Below are 22,918 nucleotides of genomic sequence, written 5' to 3'. Positions count from 1 at the left end.
TGTTCTTTAAAGCATCTGAAAATAGATCGTTTTCTAAATGACTAAATAAATATTAAATTAACTTTTTGCACCAGACAGGAAAACTGGAACCTTTATTTTGAAATAATATAGCTGCTTTTTGGCACGTGCGCCCAAAAGCAGTCTAGATAGGCAGCTCACTAGGATATGAGACAGACTTTGAATACCACGGAGTTAGAATTTATTCTAAAACCGACAGAAGAACCGATATCATTACAAAACACCAGTCATGAAGTACTACTATTGATAAAAAATAAAATAAAAACGAGAATAATTTTCGCCCTCTGCCTAAAATAAAATGTAACATTGAAGTTGCCTTCACACTCACCAGATAATACAGTAAAATAAAAGTCCTGTTCGATGAGAAAGACGGAGAGTTCATGATCCCAGCAGATGGTTTTAGAGTGTACTTCAGTACACGAGCGTCATTGACTTTGTGCCCCTTTCAGTTCGAGTTTAGCGCCTTTATACTACAGCGCGTGGGAGCATCAACATCCAATCAACTATCAACTGATGCTACAAAACAGTAAATCTATACTAAGTTCATATTTATACATATAAATATGACAAGAATTAGTTAACAATTTGCAAATATATTATAGTATCAGCATTTAACACATTTAATATGAGTATTAGTTTACAAATTAAAGGGATTGGGATCATGTTTTAAGCGATTTAGCATGATTTACTGTTCAGTGTACTTTTAAAAGACATTTGCTGTTAAAAGTCAAATGATGGTTTTCTGATCTTGCATTTAAGATAAACTAAAGAAAAAAAACTTTTTATTTTTTCAGTGTTGCATTTAAATTTCATTTCACAAGCAGTTTGAAGTCAGCAAGTCATTCATACAGAATATAAAATGATTCATGTTTGTTCATTATTACACATGCATACAAATGTTTACTCAACTACTCATTTCAAAAAACAGGGGATCCACTGGAGAGACAAACATTCACAGGCTGCTCCATTTTATTAGTGTAATGATTTCAGTAAAGAGCATAAGAATGGTTGTGTGCCATCTTTGGGTCTAAATGCTGAAAGCGATGTCGTGGCAATCGAGTAGGGTTGAGCAGCTGGTCTCTCGATGCTTTGGGCAAGGATGGACCCTACAATAGGTGATTTCATGTTAGCAAATGAAATGTTCTTATATTTGTCATATAGAGAAAACAACTGCCTCTGCAGACAAACAGCTACAAACATATCAAGAATCTAAAATTAGATTTTGGATTGCAGTCTGGATTTTCCTATACTTCATAGCTTTCAGATTAAGAGACTGAAATGAAACAAGCATTAAATATTTGACAGAGCAAACTGGTTTCATGTAATTACAATATCATGTGTTAACAAAAGGTACAGTAAATGTTGGTCTAAGTTGGAACAAACAAATAATATAATTTTCAAGGTTTCCAGGGAAACTACTTTGCGGTTCTCTTTTGCCCTACAAATAAAAATGACTTTTATCTACTATATTACAGAGTTACATGAATTCTGAAGCATGAAAAAGCCATAATAGTGTGTTTCTACAACTTCAGAGGCTTTCAACCACTGTCCCAGGGGTTGGTTTTTGTCATATGAAGGTGACATTAAAACTGCCTTAACAGTAGCATTTTACCAGCTCTTCATAATTTATTTTTGGAACTTTTTAAATTGCCATATATGTATAGATTTTTACTGTTAAAACATTGTCTGAGACCCAGACTTTCAATATTAAACCGTGAAAAAATACAAATTATTACATGTTTAAAACTTTGATTATCTACACAAAGAGTGAAAAAAAAAAACCATTTTAGTATTAATCATGTGAAAATGATTTCTATCAATTAAACATATGTGACCTGCTCTGTCAAAAACATTAAGAGTTTTATGCACAAAAGTACCTGCCTAAATGTTATTTTTATATCTCATCAACGGTTTTGAATACCGGTACTTCTGTTATTAGAGAGCTGACACATTCTTGTTTCTCGGTCAAAGTGACTCCAAGTACAAAAACACTTATGTGACATTGAAATTCCATTAATAATTAACAAATTTCAAGGATGCAAACTCATGAGCGGTAAAAAGATGAGCAAGTCAAAGCAGGTGTTCCAGGGGAGTATTTTCAGTTTAGTTATTTGTTGTATTTTAAGCTTTTTTAAGCTTAAAGTACACATTTCAAGTGATTTTAATAAATAAAATGTGGAAAACTTAAAAAAAAAAAAAAAAAGGTGACTTCAGCTAAATATAATTCTGTATAAGAATTTCATCACTTCCACAGAACTTGTCTCACCTGTTTATTGTCTGGCAAATATGAAGTTGACCCTTCTGTGGCCGCCGATGTTGCTATTGATCCCCGCAGATCTAAACTGCTCATCTGAGAGCCGGAATTCAGGGTGGGATTGGACCAACCGGACAAACAGTGCTGCAAATATGTATGTTTGCATGTTTAACAACTTTGGGACAAAAATAAGCATAATACTGTAAATAGAATTGTTCGACGTCGATCCTGAAACACAAAAATTAATACATTTTATGTTCAAAAAAATTTATTAATTAAAAATATATACATTTTCTTTTATTGTAGTTATTTTTGTTACATAAAAAATGGCATAAGATATGCGAAAGCATATTTGCTATTGTATTTGCTAATTCTCAAATTCCTCAAAGAGTACTGCACTTTTTTGGAAAGAGGGTCATATTGATCAGTGGTATGTACATGTTTGTCCATATTTAAAAAATTATGTATGATCAAACGGTTTGTTTATTCAATGGACATTGATGAATGTTTATTCAAAATTCAATAAAAACAATTTTAAACAGAATAATTGTATTATGAACTGGATAGTTACTACTTTAAATTCTGATTGGATGAGCTATGTTTGAAACCGTTGTGAAATGACTATAAACCTCCACCTGTGACTGTATATTCTATATTAAAGCAATATTTCGGTTTCAGTACAAGTTAAGCTCAATTGACAGCATTTGTAGCATAATGTTGATTACCACAAAAATGTATTCTAAATGGTCCATCCTTTTTTATACATAAAAAAACAACAACAACAACAACAAAACAATAAAAAAAGCAAAAATCGAGGTTGGAATGAGTCACTTAAAATGGAAGTAAATGGGGGCCAATTTTTGGAGGGTTTAACAGCAGAAATGTGAAGCTTATAATTTTATAAAAGCACTTACAATAATTTTTCTGTTAAAGCTTGTGCATTATTTTAGCTGTAAAAATGTCAACAAAGTTATAAAATGGTCTATAACTTTACACAGAAAAGGTTAATAAGTGATTTTATCATGTCTTCTACAACTTGGCCCCTTTCACTTTTATTGTAAGTGCCACACTGGATCCTCGATTTTATTTTTTTATTAAAGAAAAGAGGGGCAATTCAAAATACATTTTTGAGAGGTGTAAACCTTTAGCGAAATGAATGCATGGTGTGGAATAAGAATAAAAGGACTGAATCCAGTGGCTTTTTGCTTAGTTATCAATTAACAAGCTTGATTGTATATTTTGGAACAATCAAAGGGGGGATAACAGTGATAGATATATTAAATAGTCAAAGAAATAAGCTTAATATTGCCAGATTTATCATCTGGTTGATATCAGTCATTCACTAGAGAAAACAATCTTAACTCAATGTTCATTTCCCAAGATGAAACTCACCGAGGGTAAACCCAGACTGTCAGAGGGATCAAAACTGCAGCGACGGTGGGCTTTGTATTTGTATGCTGGCAACAGTGTTGAGCGAGGAATACTGACCCTGAAACAATTGCAGAGAGAGTGTTTTTACTGTTTATCACGAAGTCACTCACGATTCATCAGTAAATAAATATCATTCATTTAAGTGTTAAAGGGATAGTTCACCCCAAAATTAAAATTCTCTCATCTTTTACTCACACTCATGCCATCCCAGATGTGTATAACTTTCTTTCTTCTGTAGAACACAAACAGATTTTTAGAAGAATATCTCAGCTATGTCAGTCCTTTCAATGTATGTAAATGGTGGCCACATTTTTTAAGCACAAAAAATAAAATAAAGGCAGTATAAAAGTAATACATACAACTCAAGTGGCAACCAGCAGGGCTGTTTAAAAATTGAGATTTATTATTGAGCTTCTAAAGACATGACTTTAATCACTGGAGTTTTATGGATTACTTTATGCTGCCTTTATGTGCTTCTTTAACCTTCAAAGTTTTGAAACCTGTTCACTTGCATTGAGAGGACCTACAGTGTGGAGATATCCTTCTAAAAGACTTTGTGTTCCACAGAAGAAAGAGAGTCATACACATCTGGGATGGCATGTGGATGAGAGAATTTAGATTTTTGGGTGAACTATCCCTTTAACATTTTATGAATTAAGTCTGAGCACTTGAACAAGTCTGAACATTCTGAGCCATATTAGAAGTGCTGTAAGCTATTTTTTTCATGGAAAGGTCTGCAAAAAATATTCCTACGACCTGAAAGATATTCATGAAATAGGTGTGTTGAGATAACTCTGTGACAGCTCTAGACTCTAAAAGCAGCACATTAAAATGCGTCTGTGGATTTCAACCTGTCATTCATTTTGCACGTTTTCATAGTATTGTAATTATTGAGGCATAATTAATTTTTATGCCATGTTGTTCATAACAGTTGTCAGTTGAGGACGCTATTTTGCAGCTGTTGTTTTTAACAACCGTTTCTGCTCTAAATAAAGCTCATTTTGGTGTCTTTGGGGTTTTGGAAAGAGGGGGCATGGCTAATCCAACAGCTCAGTCTCATGGATGTAGAACATCTGAAATCGTTACAGCACCTTTAAATATGGACTGATGTTTTTATTATATTCAAATAGTACATTTGATGCATGTATATGATGGCTTTTTGAATAGTTGTACAAAGGGGGAACAAACTGTTTATAATTATTTCAAAGGTATTTACCTGATGAAAGCAGGCTCTGTCTCAGTATGGGGGTGTTCAGGTTTGGGAATCTTGCACACTGGACATGCAGCCTGTGCATCCAGTGGAACAGCAAACAGACGACTGTTTATTCTGTAGCAGAATGTGCCTGTGGATTTTAAAAGATTTCCATGTGCTGGTGGAAATATTGTGCATGATGATAAGAGTTTAAATACACAGGTTAAGTCACAAATCAGCAGATCTCTTACACTGATGGGTATCTGGTGGCTGTTGCGGCTCATCGCCTTCAAGTGAGGAAGACGCAACATCAGCAACAAATGGAAGTCTGTGGAGAAGCAGTATTTATGTTTTTAAAAAAGATGACAACATAAATGTTTCCTCAGAATTAAAGGTGAAATGTGTCTTCTTTTTTCTACGTTAAATTATTTTCTCCTATTCCAATATTAATGTGCAGAGACAACTGTAAGTATGCTATCTGTAGGTTAATTATTCTAAACAGCGTAAACATTCTGGCCCTTAATGTTGAGCATCTCAACATGTCAACATTTGGCTCAACCAATGATTTGAGTTTGGGATGGGACTAGCATTTTGGCCAACCAATGGTAGACGGGAGGTGTATTCTCGGAAACCTATTTGAAAACGGCAATTATGTTTGCAATAAAGCACAACAGTCTGGCTCCAGAAGTGAAAATTCCATTAATTTTCTCCATAGGGGAATTTATTTGTAATGATAACTTGTCAAACTTTAAAGGGATAGTTCACCCAAAAATGAAAAGCCATTTGGGATGGAATCAAGGTAAGTGAATGAGAGAATTTTCATTTGTGGGTGAACTATTCATTTAAAGACAGAAATCTGAAAATGAGGGATATAGTAGTCCTCAGGACGGCTTCTATGTTGTCATGGGTTTAGAAGCTACCTTAAACTTTTTGGTGAATACGGGCCCAGATTTCTACATATACATTTTAAACAACAATTCTCCTGTTGTAACAGACTATAGTAATGAATTACTAAAGATGAGGAAGGCAAGTAAACCATCATTGGGTTTGTAGAAACATCTAACAAGTTTCATTGTGCAACAGGTGGAACAATTTGAGGTATTACATTACACAAAAACACCAACCCTAATAGCGAGCTGTAAACACACTCATCTCGGTTGACCTGACGGAAGCTGCGTAGTTCGCTGAAGAACTGCTCTGAGCATTCAGTAAGAGAGCTCTCGGCATCTAGAAGGCCTACAAAGAAATCAACCTGTAAGCTTCAGTGGTTACCAACAAGCACCTGCATGAAAATGATGCTGTATCGACGTAAATTAAACTGGAAAATCATTGCTTGAGATTATTGGATTGTATATTATTCAAATGATTCACCTGCTATCCAGTCATAGCCTAGTAATGGCTGTATGTGCGGCCTCGCTGATGTAGAATCGGTCTCCAGACCAGAATACAAAGTCGCTGTGCTATCAGTCTCTCTCTACAGTTACAAGAAAAATAGACAGCAAACATTTGGCACTCCTGAAATGAAAACTATATCGCTAAACTTAATCAGACAGGGATTTCTCTATGCAGTTGCTTGTAACAAAGAAAAACTTGTTATGTGGCGCCATCATCTGAGCATCATCAATTCAGCATGTTAACTTCTATGGTCCAACAGTTACAGATATTAACATCTACTGAGTGTGAATGGCACAAAGTTCATGTACAGGCCAGGGTACCCGATCACTATCACGTGTGGGAGGTGCGGATTTGGGCAGCATCAGTCTCACGGATCTGCTGTGTCCCTTCCAGCGACTGTTCCCTGAATCCTGCAGTAAGTTACTGTAAGTGGCCAGTTCAGGACTTTGGTTGTGTTGATTTGGTGTGGTGATTTCACAATCTCCAAGAAACCGCTCATCTGAGGATACAAGAGTATTCATAGGCATAACTGCTTTTAAAATATAGATCCATCATTTAAATGCTCATTGTTTCTGACAAAACTTCAGAGACACATTACCATGGAACCAGGTCTATTACCATCTGTCTACAACTTTAGTAAGGAATATAAGCAAATGAAACTAACATCACAGCTCTAAAACACCAGTAGTTTTATTTTTCTCACCGGATGTTTTGGTGGTTTTCACCTCTGTTTTTGCTTTCAAAAAACATGCTCGAGCCAAACTTGCACGAGCCGCCGTAACGTCTCCGTTTCTCTCCGTTAAAGGCGCTCGCCGCTGGTCGCTCCCGCCGGTAAACGTTTCGCAGACAGAGTTTTGACGTTTGGCCCCTTCGTCCGGCCGTGACAGCGTTAGCTGATTGAGTTTTTCGGTTTGTTTCTGAAGTTTTTCCAGCAAATCTTTGTTACGCTTTCGCAAACCGTCGAGCTGCTCGAGCGCGGCCATTCCGTCGCCATAGCAACAACACAATCAGACGCGCAGCCGCGACAGCGTTTAATACATACTGTCGCTCTGCATCTATTAGGTAGCTAAATATTACTTTATGAAATCACGTTGTGTCAAATATTAGAAAAGGAGAAAACGGTGAGAAACTATCACATTTCTTAGTTCCGCCACAAACAGTCAAACTGGTCAAGGGGAATACTGAATGGCTCCGGACTTTTCCCACAATGCGTCAGTGCGACCACAAGGCTGATTTAAAGACACAAGCACATCTAGCTATCTGTCTGTGTACAATATATAATTCATACAATTATAATAACATAAGATGTTGTTCTATCTATCTATCTATCTATCTAGATGTTGATTTTAAGTAATTTTTTGTTGATTTTCTTTACCACAATCAAATAAAGTAATACACTTTATTTGATTGAGGGAGGGGCGCGCGTTTCCGGGCCGTGATTTGTTGTCTAATCAGCGGGAGAGAGATAAAGCTGCGTACACACTGCCAGCGACTTTATCGCTGCAGGTCGCCAGTGGCTGGCGGTGAAGTCGCTAGTGGGTGTTCCCACTACTGGTTGCCTAGTAACGTTTATAAATGACATTCACGGATGTCATTCCATTGCTGTTGACAGCGAATCTCTTTTCTTGCCACTAAAAACAAACATTTTGTAGGGAAAAGACTAAATATAAATGGAATCAGTACATAAAATGCTTTATATCAAAGATGAATGAGAAACAAGGCGTGCTGTTTGCCAGAGCGGCTGTTTATCTGCGGCGAAAATGCAAATGTCGGTCTGTCTGGGTCCATAAAATCCCCGCGATCTCAGATACACCTTTCCACGCAGTATTTTTCTTTAAAATGTCCTTGTACGTGGGAAGAGACATATCATAGAGCACTGGAACATTTCTAACAGCAAGAATTAGCCTCATCCATCTTTCCGTTACTGCAGGAGCTGAGAGAAAGAGAGAAGGATCACGTGAGCTCTCCCGTCGTCTCTCCTATTGGCTGTCGCTTCCGTTAGTCGCTCCAAAGTTGAACTTTTCTCAACTTTGTCGCGTCGCTGGACACGCCCACATCTAGCGCCAACGGTCGCGACAGCTCGTATCGCCGGAAGTCGCTGTGCTCGCATTGAAAATGAATGGTATTGAGTCGCTGTCGCGCGCGATGTCGCTGGCAGTGTGTACGTTACGTACCTTGTACGTACCTTAAGGAGGGACCGGGACGCCAGTTCGGAAGAGTGGTGTGTGCGTGTCTTTTTTGTTTGCTGCAAATCACTTTTATGTTATGTTTGAGTTATGTTCTGTCATTAAAGTTTACGTTGCTGTTCGGCTGGTTCCCGCCTCCTCCTTGCCCATGCTGTGAAAATCGTTATACTAATATTTATTTGTATGTGGATCCATTTATCCTCTGATTCGTCTCTTAAGTGTTCAGCTTTATTCCCAGACATAATGGCAGTAATCAAAGGACAGCATGTGACAGCGAGGACAGTACTGATGTGGACGCTCTCCTGCAGCTCACTGCAGATCCGGGTAGGCGCAATAACTCTGCGTATTCAGAGCACGTATCTAATGTGTTCGGAGGTGTCCAAGCAAGTGCAATGTCATTAGACTGACCACTGCACTGTTTTGCTGCATCCCATTAACATTAAGTTGTGTAACACACAGTTGTGCTGTGAACCATTAAAGAGTGCTGCTTGAATACTTTATAGCTCATTAACGAGGGATCACTCATCATGCCTACAGGAAGAAAAAGAAAAACATTGACAAAGTGTAAACACTGGGATAGACCTAAATGGGTTGTATTAGAAACGCATGGAGAGGGAGTGTAAAATTGCATTACCATTTTATTTCCCAAGAACTAGGTTTCTTTTATCTGTCAGCATATTTTGAAGAGGTTCCAGTTAAACCTGCAATATAAGTGATTAAATGCACATCATAATGTGAACTATATCTGTAACTTGAATGTTACTCTGCGCACTAGATATCCAGTCCAACAGAGGGCAGTACTTGGCCAATTTAATGAAGACTGTCAAGTCTGTTGCTGTTTACTGTTGAGAGAACAATTCTAAGAAACATTAAGCAATATTACAAAATACAAGATATATCCCAATACCAGGGGCGTCTGCAGGATTTTAAAACATCATGAACTAGTCACAGTACTATGATGCAGTGAAGGTAATACTATGGTATTTTGATGAATACCATAGTACTTAAATGATACTCTAAGGCACATGTACAAAAACCATGTTAATGATTGTACTTTTTGGTACTTTATGCATCCATGCACTTGTTTTGATACTCTTTGATTGGAGAATGTCTTTACCTGCAGTACATTGCTGTTTAAATGCTGCACATGCCGGTGTTGGACTTACTGAAGAACTTCTCTATTTAAAGTGTACTGACCCAAAATAGTGATTCATTTACAAATCGGGCATCATAGTTCTGATTTTAAGCAGGTGACTGGCGATGAAATAAAAAAACAAACAACATTTAATTGATAACTCCCGCTTCAGTTCCACTCGTCACCTGGACTGTTCTGAACAACAAAAAAAACATTAGTGGCTAGACTAAAATCAATTTGTGCCCTAGCGACGGCCCTTCCATTAGCAAAAAATAAATACATATATATATATATATAAGACAGACTGAAATCTTTTTCTCCCCATTTTGGAATGCCCAATTCCGAATGCGCTCCAAGTCCTCTTGGTGGTGTAGTGACTTGCCTCAATCTGGGTGCCAGAGGACGAATCTCAGTTGCCTCCCGTGTCTGAGACCGTCAATCCGCACATCTCATCACGTGGCTTTTTGAGCGTATTACCGTGCAGACATAGCGCATGTGGAGGCTCACGCTATTCTCCACGGCATCCTCGCACAACTCACCACCGAGAGCGACAACCACATTATAGTGACCATGAGGAGGTTACCCCATGTGACCCTACCCTCCCTAGCAACCGGGCCAATTTGGTTGCGTAGGAGACCTGGCTGGAGTCACTCAGCACACCCTGGATTCGAACTTGTGACTCCATGGGTGGTAGTCAGTGTCTTTACCCAGCCCCCAAGACAGACTTAGAGTTAATGCTGGAAATAAACAAAATTTTGAATTTTGACGGATGCTAAAACCAGTGTCTGGTTGTAGGCCCTCAATAACTAAAAATAGTGACACTACTAAACTACATTTATCATTAGTGTGACAGCAGATACATTTCTCACATTATAGCGCAAGCAGCGAGGGAGTAATCAAACTGTCCTCTCTCTCTCTCTCTCTCTCTCTCTCTCTCTATATAGTACTGTCCTCGCAACAAGGTGCGACGCAACGGACGGATCCAGTGTAGACAGCGTCATTGAATATAATGGGAACGATTTGCTTTTGTCGCATCGCACTGCATCTCTTGCGTCTGGTGTAGACATCAGCATTGGGAACGCTGGTTAATTGTAGCGAGTCGATTCTTTGGTAAGATTCATGTAAATTAACTAGTTCACATAAGTGGTTTACTTGAGCTCCATGCAGCCTGGGACTTTTTCGAAGTGAAATGTTTTGCTAATTGCTGCTGTTTATAACTATATTTCAATTCAGATATAAACAATTATGTGTTTTCTAGTTTTATTAGTGTATATTTATTATTATATAATTTATAACTATATTTTATATTATTATTATATAGTTTGTCTACTCCTCGTTTGTCTTTGTGTCATTCTGGACATACACTGACACCTAGTGGATTGGATGCAGCATCATTTAAAATCAATAGTTTTTAGATGCCATTGTAGAAATTCACTTTTCACAGTCAGCCATGCTTACTTTAATCAATGAGTGAATGTGCCAATTAACAGAGTGGAGATTAAGTTAGTAGTATTCGGCTAGTCATGTGATTGTAACACGGCAGCCCCCATGTGTGGACCGTCTCCATGTAGAATAAAACTGCTTTTACAAGGTTACTGATATGATTGGATGCTTCATTTTAATGTGAGTGCTCATGATTTCTGACATTAATAGCAAAATTACAATTCATGTAAAACTTCAGTTAAACTTTTTTAATTAAGAAAAATTTCCGAGTGCACCTTTAACTCTTTCCCCGCCAGCGTTTTTAAAAAAAGTTGCCAGCCACCGCCAGGGTTTTTGACGATTTTCGCTAAACTTTAATGGCCCGCAGAATATTTTCTTCCATGAATATATGAAGATGCTATATATCAAAATAAAGATCTGAGCCTCTGCTTTTAGGCAAAAAAAAAAAACGATTTTATTTTATCTTCATTTGTTCTTTTTTTATTGCCACTTGAATAGCTTTAACAGAGGTTTTTTAACAGAGGTAGGTTTTGTCAAAAACAACATTTCAGACAAAAAGCTGAGAAAAAGGCATTTTTATCAAACAAGTGCTTTAGTATTCGTATGGTGTTCCACTTCACGTTTGAGACGATCGCAGTCTGTTTCTTTGATCAAAGAGTTGCGTACTCTTTCAAAACATGCGTGCGGGTCTTCCTTACCGTATACCACCTAAAACACGGATACCCGGAAAATTCCGTGTTTGGCGGGGAAGCGTTTTTTCATAAAACCCGGAAAATTCAGTGTTTGGCGGGGAAAGAGTTAATGTTATCATCATATTTGTTTCACCCTCACAAATCTTAAACATGGTTTTACTATAGTAATATTGTAGTAACCATGAATGTAGTTTGATTGATAATTTGATTGTAATATATATACAAATATTTTCTTCTTTAAATACCTTTGATGTTGTTAGCTACTTTATGTTAGTAACTTTTAGAGTAGCTAACTACTTTTTTTTTTTGAAAGCTTGAGTGTAGTTTAAGGTAGAGGCCTTTGTACTATGAAAACATAATGTAAGTTTCAGAACTCAAAACATCCTCCTCACAGCAAAAAGAGCATTTGTTCAAACTAAGCTGCCAAAACAATTAGTTCTTTACTTCCTTCACATGGTGATGTCACACTACGGTAGAAATCTTTCATCTGACTGCCTCTACAACAACACATCAACGTTACTTTACCTTTAATCACTTCCGTAGCCTGTCCAGTAGCAGGGAGCAGTGAGGTGGCAAGAAGAGAGAGCAGGTCAGTCAAGAGCAGAGAGCCAATCAGAACAGTGGGCGTTTACATCAAGTCTTAAAGGAGAAGCAGCACAAAAACCAAGTGTTTCTGACAAAGGCTCAAAATGAGAGTGGAAAATGATTATGTTTTACAAATATATGACTACTTTTTTGCAAAAAAAACTTTACTTGTATTTTAAGTGAACCTCAGGGAACATAGTAAAATAACAAACATGTCATGACCACTTTATGTTATGAGTCGCTTGTAGTTTGGAAAGCTACAGTTTCAAAGTAGTTTCCCCAACACTGTCTAAAGCAAAGAAGGTAATTTTATTACCCAAATTTTGTAACTTTGGAACATTTTCAAATCATGCTAACATGGATCACCAAGTTTTTCCACAAACTTCCATGTTGTCATTTAAGCAAAATGTATACCAAATAATTGTTTACTTAAAATTTCACTCATCTTGATATGTTGATAACTAAATTAATGTAATGTAATCATTTATTTATTTATTTTGTAGAGTGCACAAAAGTAGCGTTTTCACTTGTGATCTCAGACTTTTGGAACCCATTGAATTATTCAATATTTCAGATGACAGACTTTTCACACATACTATGTTAAGTTGTCAATGTGAAGTGAACCAATAAACATTTGATTAAAACTGATAAGATCACCAGAGTTAACTGCACTAAAACAGGTAGCCAGATATTGACCAGGCTGTGGACGGGCTGACAGAAGAACACTTTTGGGTTATTAAGATAAGACGGATTAGCCAGATGCATGCAAGTCTCTAGCCAATGCTGTTTAATGTAGCAAGAACCAACCTGGATCAGGGCTCAGGGCACCAAGGTCTAACGTTTCACTCAACAGCTCTTCTGGTATTATCATAAACATTTCAAGCTATATAAAACAGTAAAGTGGTTGCAATAATGCTTAAGAAAAAATCATGAGGTCAACCCCTAAACAAGGGAATGCATCCACTTCCCTGCATTGCCTTGGTAACACAGAGAGTAATAACAGGTTAGCAAGAGCTTGAAATACAGCATACTTATTTTGATGTGCAAGTGATTCAAAGTGCTACCACAAGGCATTTTTGAGAAGTGTAGCTTAGTGGTTGAAATCTTGGCTAATAACCCAAGGGTTATAGGTTCACATGATCAAACCTTCTGCAAGGCACTATATTGTTCCAGGGGAATAGTAAGTGTACTGTTGCTTTGGACAAGAAAGGGTTTGCTATATCAGAAATCCTCATCAAACAAAACCATAAATATTTCAGTCTATTTAAATATGGAAATTAAAGGAATAGTTCACCCATTAATGAAAATTCTCGCATTATTTACTCACCCTCATGCCATCCCAGATGTGTATTACTTTCTTCTGCTGAACACAAAGATTTTTAGAAGAATATCTCAGCACTGTAGGTCCATACACTGCAAGTCAACAGGCTCCAAAACTTTGAAGCTCAAAAAAGCACATAAAGGCAGAAAAAAAGTAATCCACATGACTCCAGTGGTTTAATCCATGTCTACAGAAGTGATATGATAGGTGTGGTTAAGAAACGGATCAAAATTTAAGTCCTTTTTTACTATAAATTCTCCCTGCCCAGTAGGTGGCGATATGCATGAAGAATGTAAATGGCTAAAACAAAAGAAGAACTCTTAGGAGAGAAGCGCGCTTAGGAGGGCTGTTTGAAAGTGGAGATTTATTGCAAAAAAGGAATTATTATTCATGAGCTAATTGTGCGAACATAAAATCTTGTTTAAATTGCAGGGTGTGGGGTGACTAATAGGCTCTTGCGGTCTCTTTGTTTTGTACATGTTGTCCCTAGTCTAACAAGTTAAATTTCAGCAGTAAATCTCCTGTAGGGAACACAGCAGCCAGTCAGGAATGGAATGAGTGTGTGATGGAGGGCAGGTCACCACAGCATCACCATAAATCTGCCAAGAGCTGAAGCACAAAAGACAGACACCTCCAACATGCATCTACTTCAGCCCCTGGGACCAGTTCCTTAGCTTTAGCCAAGCCATTGTGCAACAAGTAACATTGATTGATTAGTTTGACAATTTTGTGCAAATATTCACCTACACATCCATGTTTAATGTTTCAAGAAACTAGGAGAAATTCATTTATTGTAGTATAACTACATAAATATTACAATGGATCTTTTCAGTACAAATACAAGGTACATTTGGTTAAAATGGCATAATATGAAATATTAGTTGATAGAGAAAATGTTATTGCTTGCCCATGCAAGGGTATTGTGGGTGGTTTTTAGTGTGTTGCCATGCGGTTGCTAGAGTGTTGTATAAGTACTTTGGGTGGTTGCTTACAATTGAGTCTACCTGAATAATAAAGTCCCCAGGGGGTAATCATTTTTAATGCCTGATTTAAAAATTGTGTTATCACGATAACTAAAATATACTGTATATACTTAGACTGCACAGAAATGACATCCACACTGCTGTTCCCTTATAATTGCTGATGTGCATATTGATTGAAAGGTGTGTAAATATTATGTAATATTTCTTGTAGTTCAGTAAGTCTGTTGAATTATTTCTGTATTCATACATGTTACATTGTATTATGTTTTGTGATATGACAGTGCACAACAGTTTATCTAATTTTCATGAGAACGCTAATTCTAAGTGTAATTTTCTTGCAAGTGGGCATGGATGGGAGTGTTTGCACTGTCTGTGGGTGTATGCGCGCAAACTGGGGGTGTATTGTATGTTAATGAAGTAGCGGAAAGCACAATTTTATTTTTTTCTGAGAAACAGGTCATTGGGCTAAGATGTTTCAAAATCAAGTCTGTTTTCATTACAATGTCTAAATTCAGTTCCTGCATTTGCAGTTTGGTGATTCCACCAGCAGGTGATAATAAAGTCCAAATCTCCAAACTCTAAAAATATAGTGGAACATCAAATTATGTACATGTTGTAGCCATATTTATGAGAATTGTGTTAAACTATCTATAAGTCATGATTTATTTTTCAATTATTATTATATTTACAGTTGTATTTATGATATAATTTATATTGTTTTTTTTCCACCTGTTGTCGTCACTAAAAAAAGGGGCCGATGGAAAAACTTGGAGGGAAAAATGTTTGGATTTGGTTTGATTTTTTTTTTACCACTTTGTTATTTTGATTATTTGATTGTAATTTGAATTTAGAAATATTTTGGTTTCATGTTTTTCATTTTTTCAATAAATGAATTTACATTTCTTTAAATCAGATTCGACCAGTAGAAGTAAAGTGTGTGCTGATTCAATCACTGTTAATACTAGCCATGATTTGTGTGTCAGAAAATGAATAATACTTCTCTATAATTTAATGGAGTGTAAATTCAAATCCTGACAAAAATTTTCCATGCGTATAAAAGGAGCATGTCACTGTATATGCCTGACATTCAAGGACGCAGTTAATGCAAAAAAAAAAGTCCATATTTCTATTCTTGTAATTCATTGCATGCAGTATATTTACACTACCAACCTCTTATCAATGTGGTGTCTTTGTTGATATTGCTAGTGCTTGGGAGAATGGACTATATAATAGGACGCAGACGGTGCCGGAGAGGAACCTCTGAATTAAATTGCTCTTGACCCAGCCAATTAGCGGTTTGCGTGTGCAATTTCACCACACCCACTTGCGCCTAGACTTAGCGCATGCTTGCAAAAAATTCCAAAACTTCATGATCATGCCCATTGCGCTTAGCACTAGTGCTCTTAAAATAGGGCCCCTGGTGTGTTTTTAATGCCTTACCATAAATTGCTAAATTAAACCTAAATTGATAGCAAAAACTTTATTTACATAATGTAATTTCTGTAACATTTCACTTTATATAAATCTTGTTGTTCTAAATAAGTAAATAACAATTAATAATAATAAGACTTAAAAGGTTCATAAATAGAAGTATATAAAAAGTATTAACTGTAATTACATGTATGGTAAGTGACTTGCATATGATGCTAAACTAGCAGGCTAATCAGTTAGCGGTTAGCTTGCAAACTGACTTCTGTAAAACACAAAGAATTACAAATTTTTAATTTCACACCTTGTAGCTTAAGTTGTTTACTATTGTGTGTAACATATGATTTATACATCATTAAATGTCGTATTTATAAGTTATATCGACATACATCATACATTTTTTGTAGGATTTCTAATCCGGTACTGAACACTGAACTGCATTTAACGACATTGCATTATTTGCAATAAAAATCATTCACAAAAGTGAGATATTAATTTGAAAACTGTAGGTAACATCAAAATATCTTTGTTAATATTTCATTTAAATCAACAGGCCTCACAGAACAAGTAGGCTACTAATGGAACAAAATATATTTGTTTGTTAATGAGTTAATCAGAAACCTAATTTAAATAATTATTAGAACAGAACGGCCTTTTAGCAAATATCTGTTAAGCTGCTCTTTAAAGATTTGAGTTCCACCTTAACAGCTTAATTAAAAAGCTTTTAAAGCTTGCAAGTAAACACTTGCTCAGACATTGAAGTATTTACCTGTGGACCGAGTGAGCGCACCCAATCCATGCTCTTATACCGCATTGCAAATAACTCTCATAATGACTGAATTTGTTTTCTCTGCACTGGTACACAATTAAACACGTTTTGTCAAGAAGAGCCTCATTCTGTTCCCAGGTGCCTGAGCATTCAAATGCCAAGCAATAAAGTCTGTAATAAGCACAAGCAGACATTTGAGACAAACAGCCTGAAACTTACATTCAAATGTCTTTGCGTAATATTACCCTGGAATTTGATTTAAAAAAAAAAAACTAGTCGCCACTGCAGAGAGGGGTTTGTAAATACAATTACAGTTGCTGAGGGAATGACAGTAAATTTGGCATCTTTCTCTCTATTGATTGTCGTAATCCATCTCTCTTTATTTTTTCCTCTTTTGGAACATTGCGGAAATCAAATAGTGGATTCTTTTGAATTATTGTATGTTGTTGGAGTAAATGAAAAACTCAAAATAATATTGGCAGTGGTCTCCCATTCCAGACAGATCTAAATGTGAATTCAGCAACAGTAGGTTGAAAGTTCTTCAGCTGAAATTGGTCTGAACTTACTGAAATTGAAACCACTGCCCCCAGTGGTTGAAACTGGAAGTATTAATAACTGTATGGCAAGTGTGAGCTCCAGTTTCTGGTTAAAATGACTACAGGGTGGCACCAAAAGTCCAGTTTTAGTTGTAAATATTAGTATACAGTTAACAGAAATGCATATTTTACTAACTGTAAGCCCTAACTCAAACCCAAACAATTTTAGCACAAAAATGCAACCTCCGAATTGCTTTTACCATTGCTTTTGTGAATGTGATTACTTACTGGTTCCCATGGGACCCTTGTCTCTACGGCTGCTTGCGGAACATGCTATCAATAGCACTACTGGAAAAGGTAAACACATTAGAATTTATGCAGATATATCTGGTGGGCACTTGTCAGTAACTGGTGTCAATGTCAGGTACCGGAACATTTGGTAGCAACAATCAAATCAAACTCAATCAAATCACTTTAATGTCACTCAGCCATATACAGTACGCAAGTGCAACAGTGGGTGCAACATGACAGTCATGACAGTGATGAGACATGTACCAATTTACAATAAACATCAGACTTACACAATTTCCATGTCGATGTGTATTCATGTTGACCCAATCATTGCTATAGAAGTTTAATTCACTGTAGTTTACATCTACGTTTCAAACCTGGAAATGTGAAAAGGGTCCATAAAGGTTCTATGAGTTTGAGGTGGGACTATTTGTTTATACAACCAATGGAAGACAGGGCAAGTTTTTTGGGGGGGTTAATTTTGTCATTCTTTTTGAGAGCGCAGTGGCACAAAAATTACACACTTCAGCTTTTAGAAAATAATAACATACCTCTAAACAACAAGCCACCCATTATGAGTTATAATTGATGTCCGTAGCACTGATGGCGCAGAACAAGTTAGGGTTTTGTTCAAATACCTAACCCGGAGGAATATCATTACAGCTAAAGCAAGAAAAACAATCCCCAACACTCTTATTTATTAGACGGCTTTATTTCACCTCCCAGCAACTGTTAAACTGAGGCAGTTCAAATCCGGCAAAGGACACAGGTTAATGTCCGTTGGCCTCTCATTATTCACTGGCCAGGTGGACTGAAGTTCGCACCACAGTCGGCAAGCTGGCAGGAACTGACATCAACTTGGCGGGGAAGTGAACCTCACTCCCACTGGTGTCAGATTGAAATGGCATGGTGCCCATACTCATTACCATCCTGATTAACCACTGTAATTAACTGATATTAGAGAGAGTGTGAGCTACCGGTGGCGGCAATCGGCACTGGTGCAGAGCTGCCCAGCTGTCCATATCAGTTAGCCCATCATAACACAAGTCAAGGGATAAATGCTAAAGACCAGAATAGAACGAGAACAACCTTTAGTTCATAATAGGGAACACGGGTGAATGACCACTAATTACAGGTGTTTATTAAAGCTGAAATCCTGCAGGCTGAGAATTCTGTGAGCTCTGTTGTGCAAAAAAGATATGAAAAGAGTTTTCAAGTTCCTTTCAAATTTATTCTAGGCATCGTGTTAGGTTACATAACACAACAAGAAGTACCAACATGATCACACGGGTAATCGACATGTTGCTTCAGAAACTTTATGCACCCTAAATCAACCCAATTCCACTGAATAAATGACAGTCGCTATCCCCCACCAGACATTTTTGCATCAAATCAAGCGTGAACACATTTCCCGCTAGTGAAGTAATAGAAGTAACTGTGTTACATAAACGAGTGTGATTCTGAGGTTACATTTTCTAAAGGAAATGTTTACTCCAATGATGGTTAGGTTTAGGGTTTGGATAAGTGTGTAGAGTTAATAAAAAATGCATTTCTGTTGATTGTATAACATAATTTATAACTAACTCACTTTTGGCGCCACCCTGTGGACATTTCACCTGGAAACTGGAGCTAAGACATGCCCATACGTTCAACAAAACAGCAACAATTTCAAACCTACTTTAGCTGAATTCCCAGTGTGATCCCTATGCAAGCACAACTCTAATTTAGTTCAAGCAGGTTTATTTCTGTTTTGCTGTGATTTAAGGTAGTTTATCTTTCAATCCATTTGGTTTTATTTCATTCATTCAGTAATTAAATCTGCTTCTAACCTTTTCCAGAGAGAGAGGCACAGAACAAATATGAAGAAATATTTAAAAAAAAAAGAAATATATGTATTTACATTTGATCTCTCGGATACTTTCTGCTTGACCCTTGTCTAAACGCCCCTCTTGATTTCTCCAGATAATAATCATCATTAGGCACAGATAGTGTCTCTCGATCGCCCCTCCTCCTTTACATCCCACCCTCTCTTTCTCTCTCTTTTCTGAACAGTCAGAGGATTATCAGAACAGACAGTCCCTTCGACATCCAGCTGTCCGGTCGCTGATTCATTTCACCACACACCAGCTCTGGGTGCAAACTCAGAAGGGGTGTTGGGGAAATTGAAAGGCGTCCTAAAAGGGCCCACAAGGATTCCATCATCATAAGATAGGTACGAAAGCTTAATTCTAGAGTATGAAGGTGTTTCATGTTGAAATTCAATGGAATAGTTTATCTGTAGTTTGCAGAGTTTATGTGCTATATTTTGTTTAAAATGGACACAAGCCATTAGTAAAGGGTCTGTTAAAGGAGTGTTAATGTTTGTTAGTCTTGGTGTAAAGGTTTCAGTCATTGTTTTGTGTAAGGCAGCTTCTTTTCTATGTTGCTTTGTGTCACTTTTTCTTGACAATTCTGAAATCAAAGCATTGCTTGAAATGTTGCATAGTTTGCAGTTTTAATCTATAATTTCCTCTGAGAAACTGCTCAATTGCCTTAAGAATCGATGCAAATGAACTGTATATTTAACTCTGTCACTTGTGTCCGTGTTTCGTTAAGGAGCTACAGTATTTCTACCTGATCTAACCTTAAAATGACACTAAAAAATGTCTACAGTAAAAGACTACTGTAAAAACAATTGGTTAAGGGGAAGTTACCTGAACATACTGAGAATGGTAAAAAAAATAAATACAATATTTAACAAGACAATACATTTAATTTAACGGTAAAATATTACAACATTTTTTTTAGATGTATGATTTTACTGTAAAATTAACTGTAAACATATATGTTTAGCAAGAGCAGTCCCTGTGTGACCCATCACATTTCATTATATTTTATGGGATTAGTTATGTTTCTTCTTATTTTTAATATCAGTTATGTCCATTTTTGTTCTGTGCTATATTTTATGTAGTTTAGTTGATGTTTATTGCATTATTTTAAAATGTCACATGTGTTACCCTGATGGTGTTTTGTGTTTGTGTGAGAAACTTTGTCATCATGTGGTCTTTTATAGTTACTACGGTGAAGATTAATACATTTCATTATTAAAAGCAATTCAAGAAGGATAGTATATAATGTTTATATCTTTTAAAAATATAAATGGTTGTGAACCGTAACATATATAGGCATTAAAATGACATCCTTTTAAGCCTGAAACATGGTCACCGTATGGCATGGGTTGATTTAATGATGTTAAAGAATATTTTGGATTTAAATAAAACCAGTTAATTTAATTTAAAAGTGCATTTAAAATAAATAGTCAATAACTGGTTTTATTCAAATCAAAAATATGTATTGTTAATATTAAAATATTAACATTACTTGTAACTGCTTCATGGATCAATATGTGCCTCATTAACTAATCAGAATATTTTTGTGTTGTGAGTAACTGTTACAGATATGGCCAAGTACAATGGGGATATATATATATATATATATAGTATTATAATAAATAATGTCAGTTGGAAACAATTTTACAATTACACTAGCTTTTCAAATAATCAAATACTTACAGTCCTGAAAATATGAATTGTATTTTGGTTTTTAACATAATGAAAGTCAATTAGAAACAGATAATTAAATGTACTTCTGCCAAATAACAGTTTAGATGCATTTAGATGTGTCTAAACTACATTATAAAAAAAAAAAAAAACATATTTTTACATGTACATTAACGGTAAAAAATGGGCAGCTGTGGTTGCCAGAAATTCACTGTAAAAAATAAAATACGGTAACCACATTAAAATAATGCAATAAACATTAACCGAACTACATTAATTATAACACAGAACACCCCAAAGTACATAACTGATATTAAAAATAAGAAGAAACATAACTATTCCCATAAAGAATTATGAAATGTGATGGTTAATTCTGTGAATGCACGATTATTTTTAACCATAATTTTAACAATAATTTACTAGAAAAAGTACATGTACACATAATATCATAATATACATTTTTACCATTAATTACATGGTAAAATCATACTTTTTACATGTAAAAATATTTATTTTTACAACATTGTACTGTAAAATTACATGTATTGTCTTTTAAATATATTATAATTTTTAACCGTATACTTAAAGGTATCTGCCCATTATACGTTTTACAGTTTTGCCCTAATATCAATATATTTTTAGTCTTGCTAGAGAGAGAAAGAGAGAGAAAAATATCTAAGATGGATTTTTTCTTTTTTTTAATCCCCTTTTCTCCCAATTTTTAATGCCCAATTACCACTACTTAGTGGATGAGTCTCAGTTTCCTCCGTTTCTGAGACAGTCAATCTTATCACGAGGCTCGTTGTGCATGACACCACGGAGACTCACAGCATGTGGAGGCTCATGCTACTCTCCATGATCCACGCACAACTTGCCACGTGCCCCATTGAGAGCGAGATCCACTAATCGCGACCACAAGGAGGTTTCCCCAAGTGACTCTACCCTCCCTAGCAACCGGGCCAGTTTGGTTACTTAGGAGTCACTCCCTGGATTCAAACTCATTACTGCAGGGGTGGTAGTCAGTGTCAACACTCGCTGAGCTACCCAGGCACCCTAACGTGGATTAAAAAAACAAAAACGAAACAGGTGTATGAATAATGTCAAGAAAATAGCATTTTAGCTTAGCATAAAGCTAAATATTCACACGACAATTTACACATGGTTTATTTCTATTTCTTCTGCTCCAAACGTACTTCTCTGTCTGCTTGTATGAATGTAACACATCATAATAAATTGTTTCACCGCTGTTCAAATGCACTTTGGATCGCATCATTTACATGGATAAATGTTTTCTTACTGAATAAATTAAATATTAAATAGAACAAAAGATAATAAAATGCAAAGTAATCTCTTCAGTAACTGCATTCTGATTACCAATTATTTAAATTGTAACTGTAGTGGAATACAGTTACTTAATTTTTGTATTTAAAATACGTAATCCTGTTACATGTATTCTGTTACTCCCCAATCCTGATGATTACACCACATCACATTTAATCAAATCAATAAAGTACAAAATATTAAATATTATTAATTATATAGAAAATGCATAAAATATTTTTCAAAAATGTATTAAACCAACATGGAACTAAGTTAACATTTCGGAGAAAAAAAAAAGATTTCTAATGTTTATCACCTGGACAATTTTCACCCCTGGACACCCTTATTTTGTCAAAGACCCTTTTGCTCTTTCTAAATAAACGATGAGTTTTGTGGTAAT

At 36.1% G+C, this 22,918-nt stretch overlaps 2 protein-coding genes and 1 long non-coding RNA gene across 4 annotated transcripts in view; 2 read left to right on the top strand and 1 right to left on the bottom strand.

Moving 5' to 3' along the window:
- Positions 1-292: 292 nt before the first annotated feature.
- On the bottom strand, positions 293-7,274 carry miip (migration and invasion inhibitory protein). Of its 2 annotated transcripts, none has more exons than XM_052101907.1 (9): positions 6,994-7,274; positions 6,599-6,789; positions 6,267-6,369; positions 6,020-6,131; positions 5,147-5,223; positions 4,920-5,046; positions 3,665-3,761; positions 2,285-2,416; positions 293-1,124 (listed from the first exon to the last, which is right to left on the bottom strand). In XM_052101907.1, exons 1-9 carry the CDS (start codon positions 7,271-7,273, stop codon positions 1,005-1,007), a joined length of 1,239 nt encoding a protein of 412 aa, XP_051957867.1. In that variant the 5' UTR covers position 7,274; the 3' UTR covers positions 293-1,004. The 2 variants fall into 2 exon arrangements, with proteins under 2 accessions (XP_051957867.1, XP_051957868.1); XM_052101908.1 differs by having other exon boundaries at positions 6,611-6,789.
- A 1,402-nt stretch (positions 7,275-8,676) lies between these two features.
- On the top strand, positions 8,677-15,402 carry LOC127626245 (uncharacterized). Its single transcript, XR_007968429.1, has 3 exons — positions 8,677-8,800; positions 10,556-10,721; positions 14,180-15,402. It is a non-coding gene; the product is annotated as an uncharacterized LOC127626245 (long non-coding RNA).
- Positions 15,403-19,740: 4,338 nt separating this feature from the next.
- Positions 19,741-22,918, top strand: part of mmel1 (membrane metallo-endopeptidase-like 1) — a 41,253-nt gene continuing 38,075 nt past the window's right edge. The window contains exon 1 of the mRNA XM_052101948.1: positions 19,741-19,871. The gene's annotated coding sequence lies outside the window, so the exon portion shown is untranslated. The remainder of the gene's footprint in view (positions 19,872-22,918) is intronic.

The sequence above is a fragment of the Xyrauchen texanus genome, chromosome 32, assembly GCF_025860055.1.
Source record: "Xyrauchen texanus isolate HMW12.3.18 chromosome 32, RBS_HiC_50CHRs, whole genome shotgun sequence".
In the NCBI taxonomy this organism is placed as follows: domain Eukaryota; kingdom Metazoa; phylum Chordata; class Actinopteri; order Cypriniformes; family Catostomidae; genus Xyrauchen; species Xyrauchen texanus.
The sequence above is the reverse complement of the archived record's forward strand: the minus strand, read 5'-3'. Positions and strand labels throughout refer to the sequence as shown.

Excerpts from the sequence above, each read along its gene's own strand:
- miip (XM_052101907.1), bottom strand. The coding sequence starts at position 7,273 with ATGGCCGCGCTCGAGCAGCTCGACGGTTTGCGAAAGCGTAACAAAGAT. Across the intron at positions 6,790-6,993 it reads GAAAACCACCAAAACATCCG|ATGAGCGGTTTCTTGGAGAT; the intron begins GTGAGAAAAATA and ends TTGTATCCTCAG. Across the intron at positions 5,047-5,146 it reads GCCACCAGATACCCATCAGT|GCACATTCTGCTACAGAATA; the intron begins GTAAGAGATCTG and ends TAAAATCCACAG.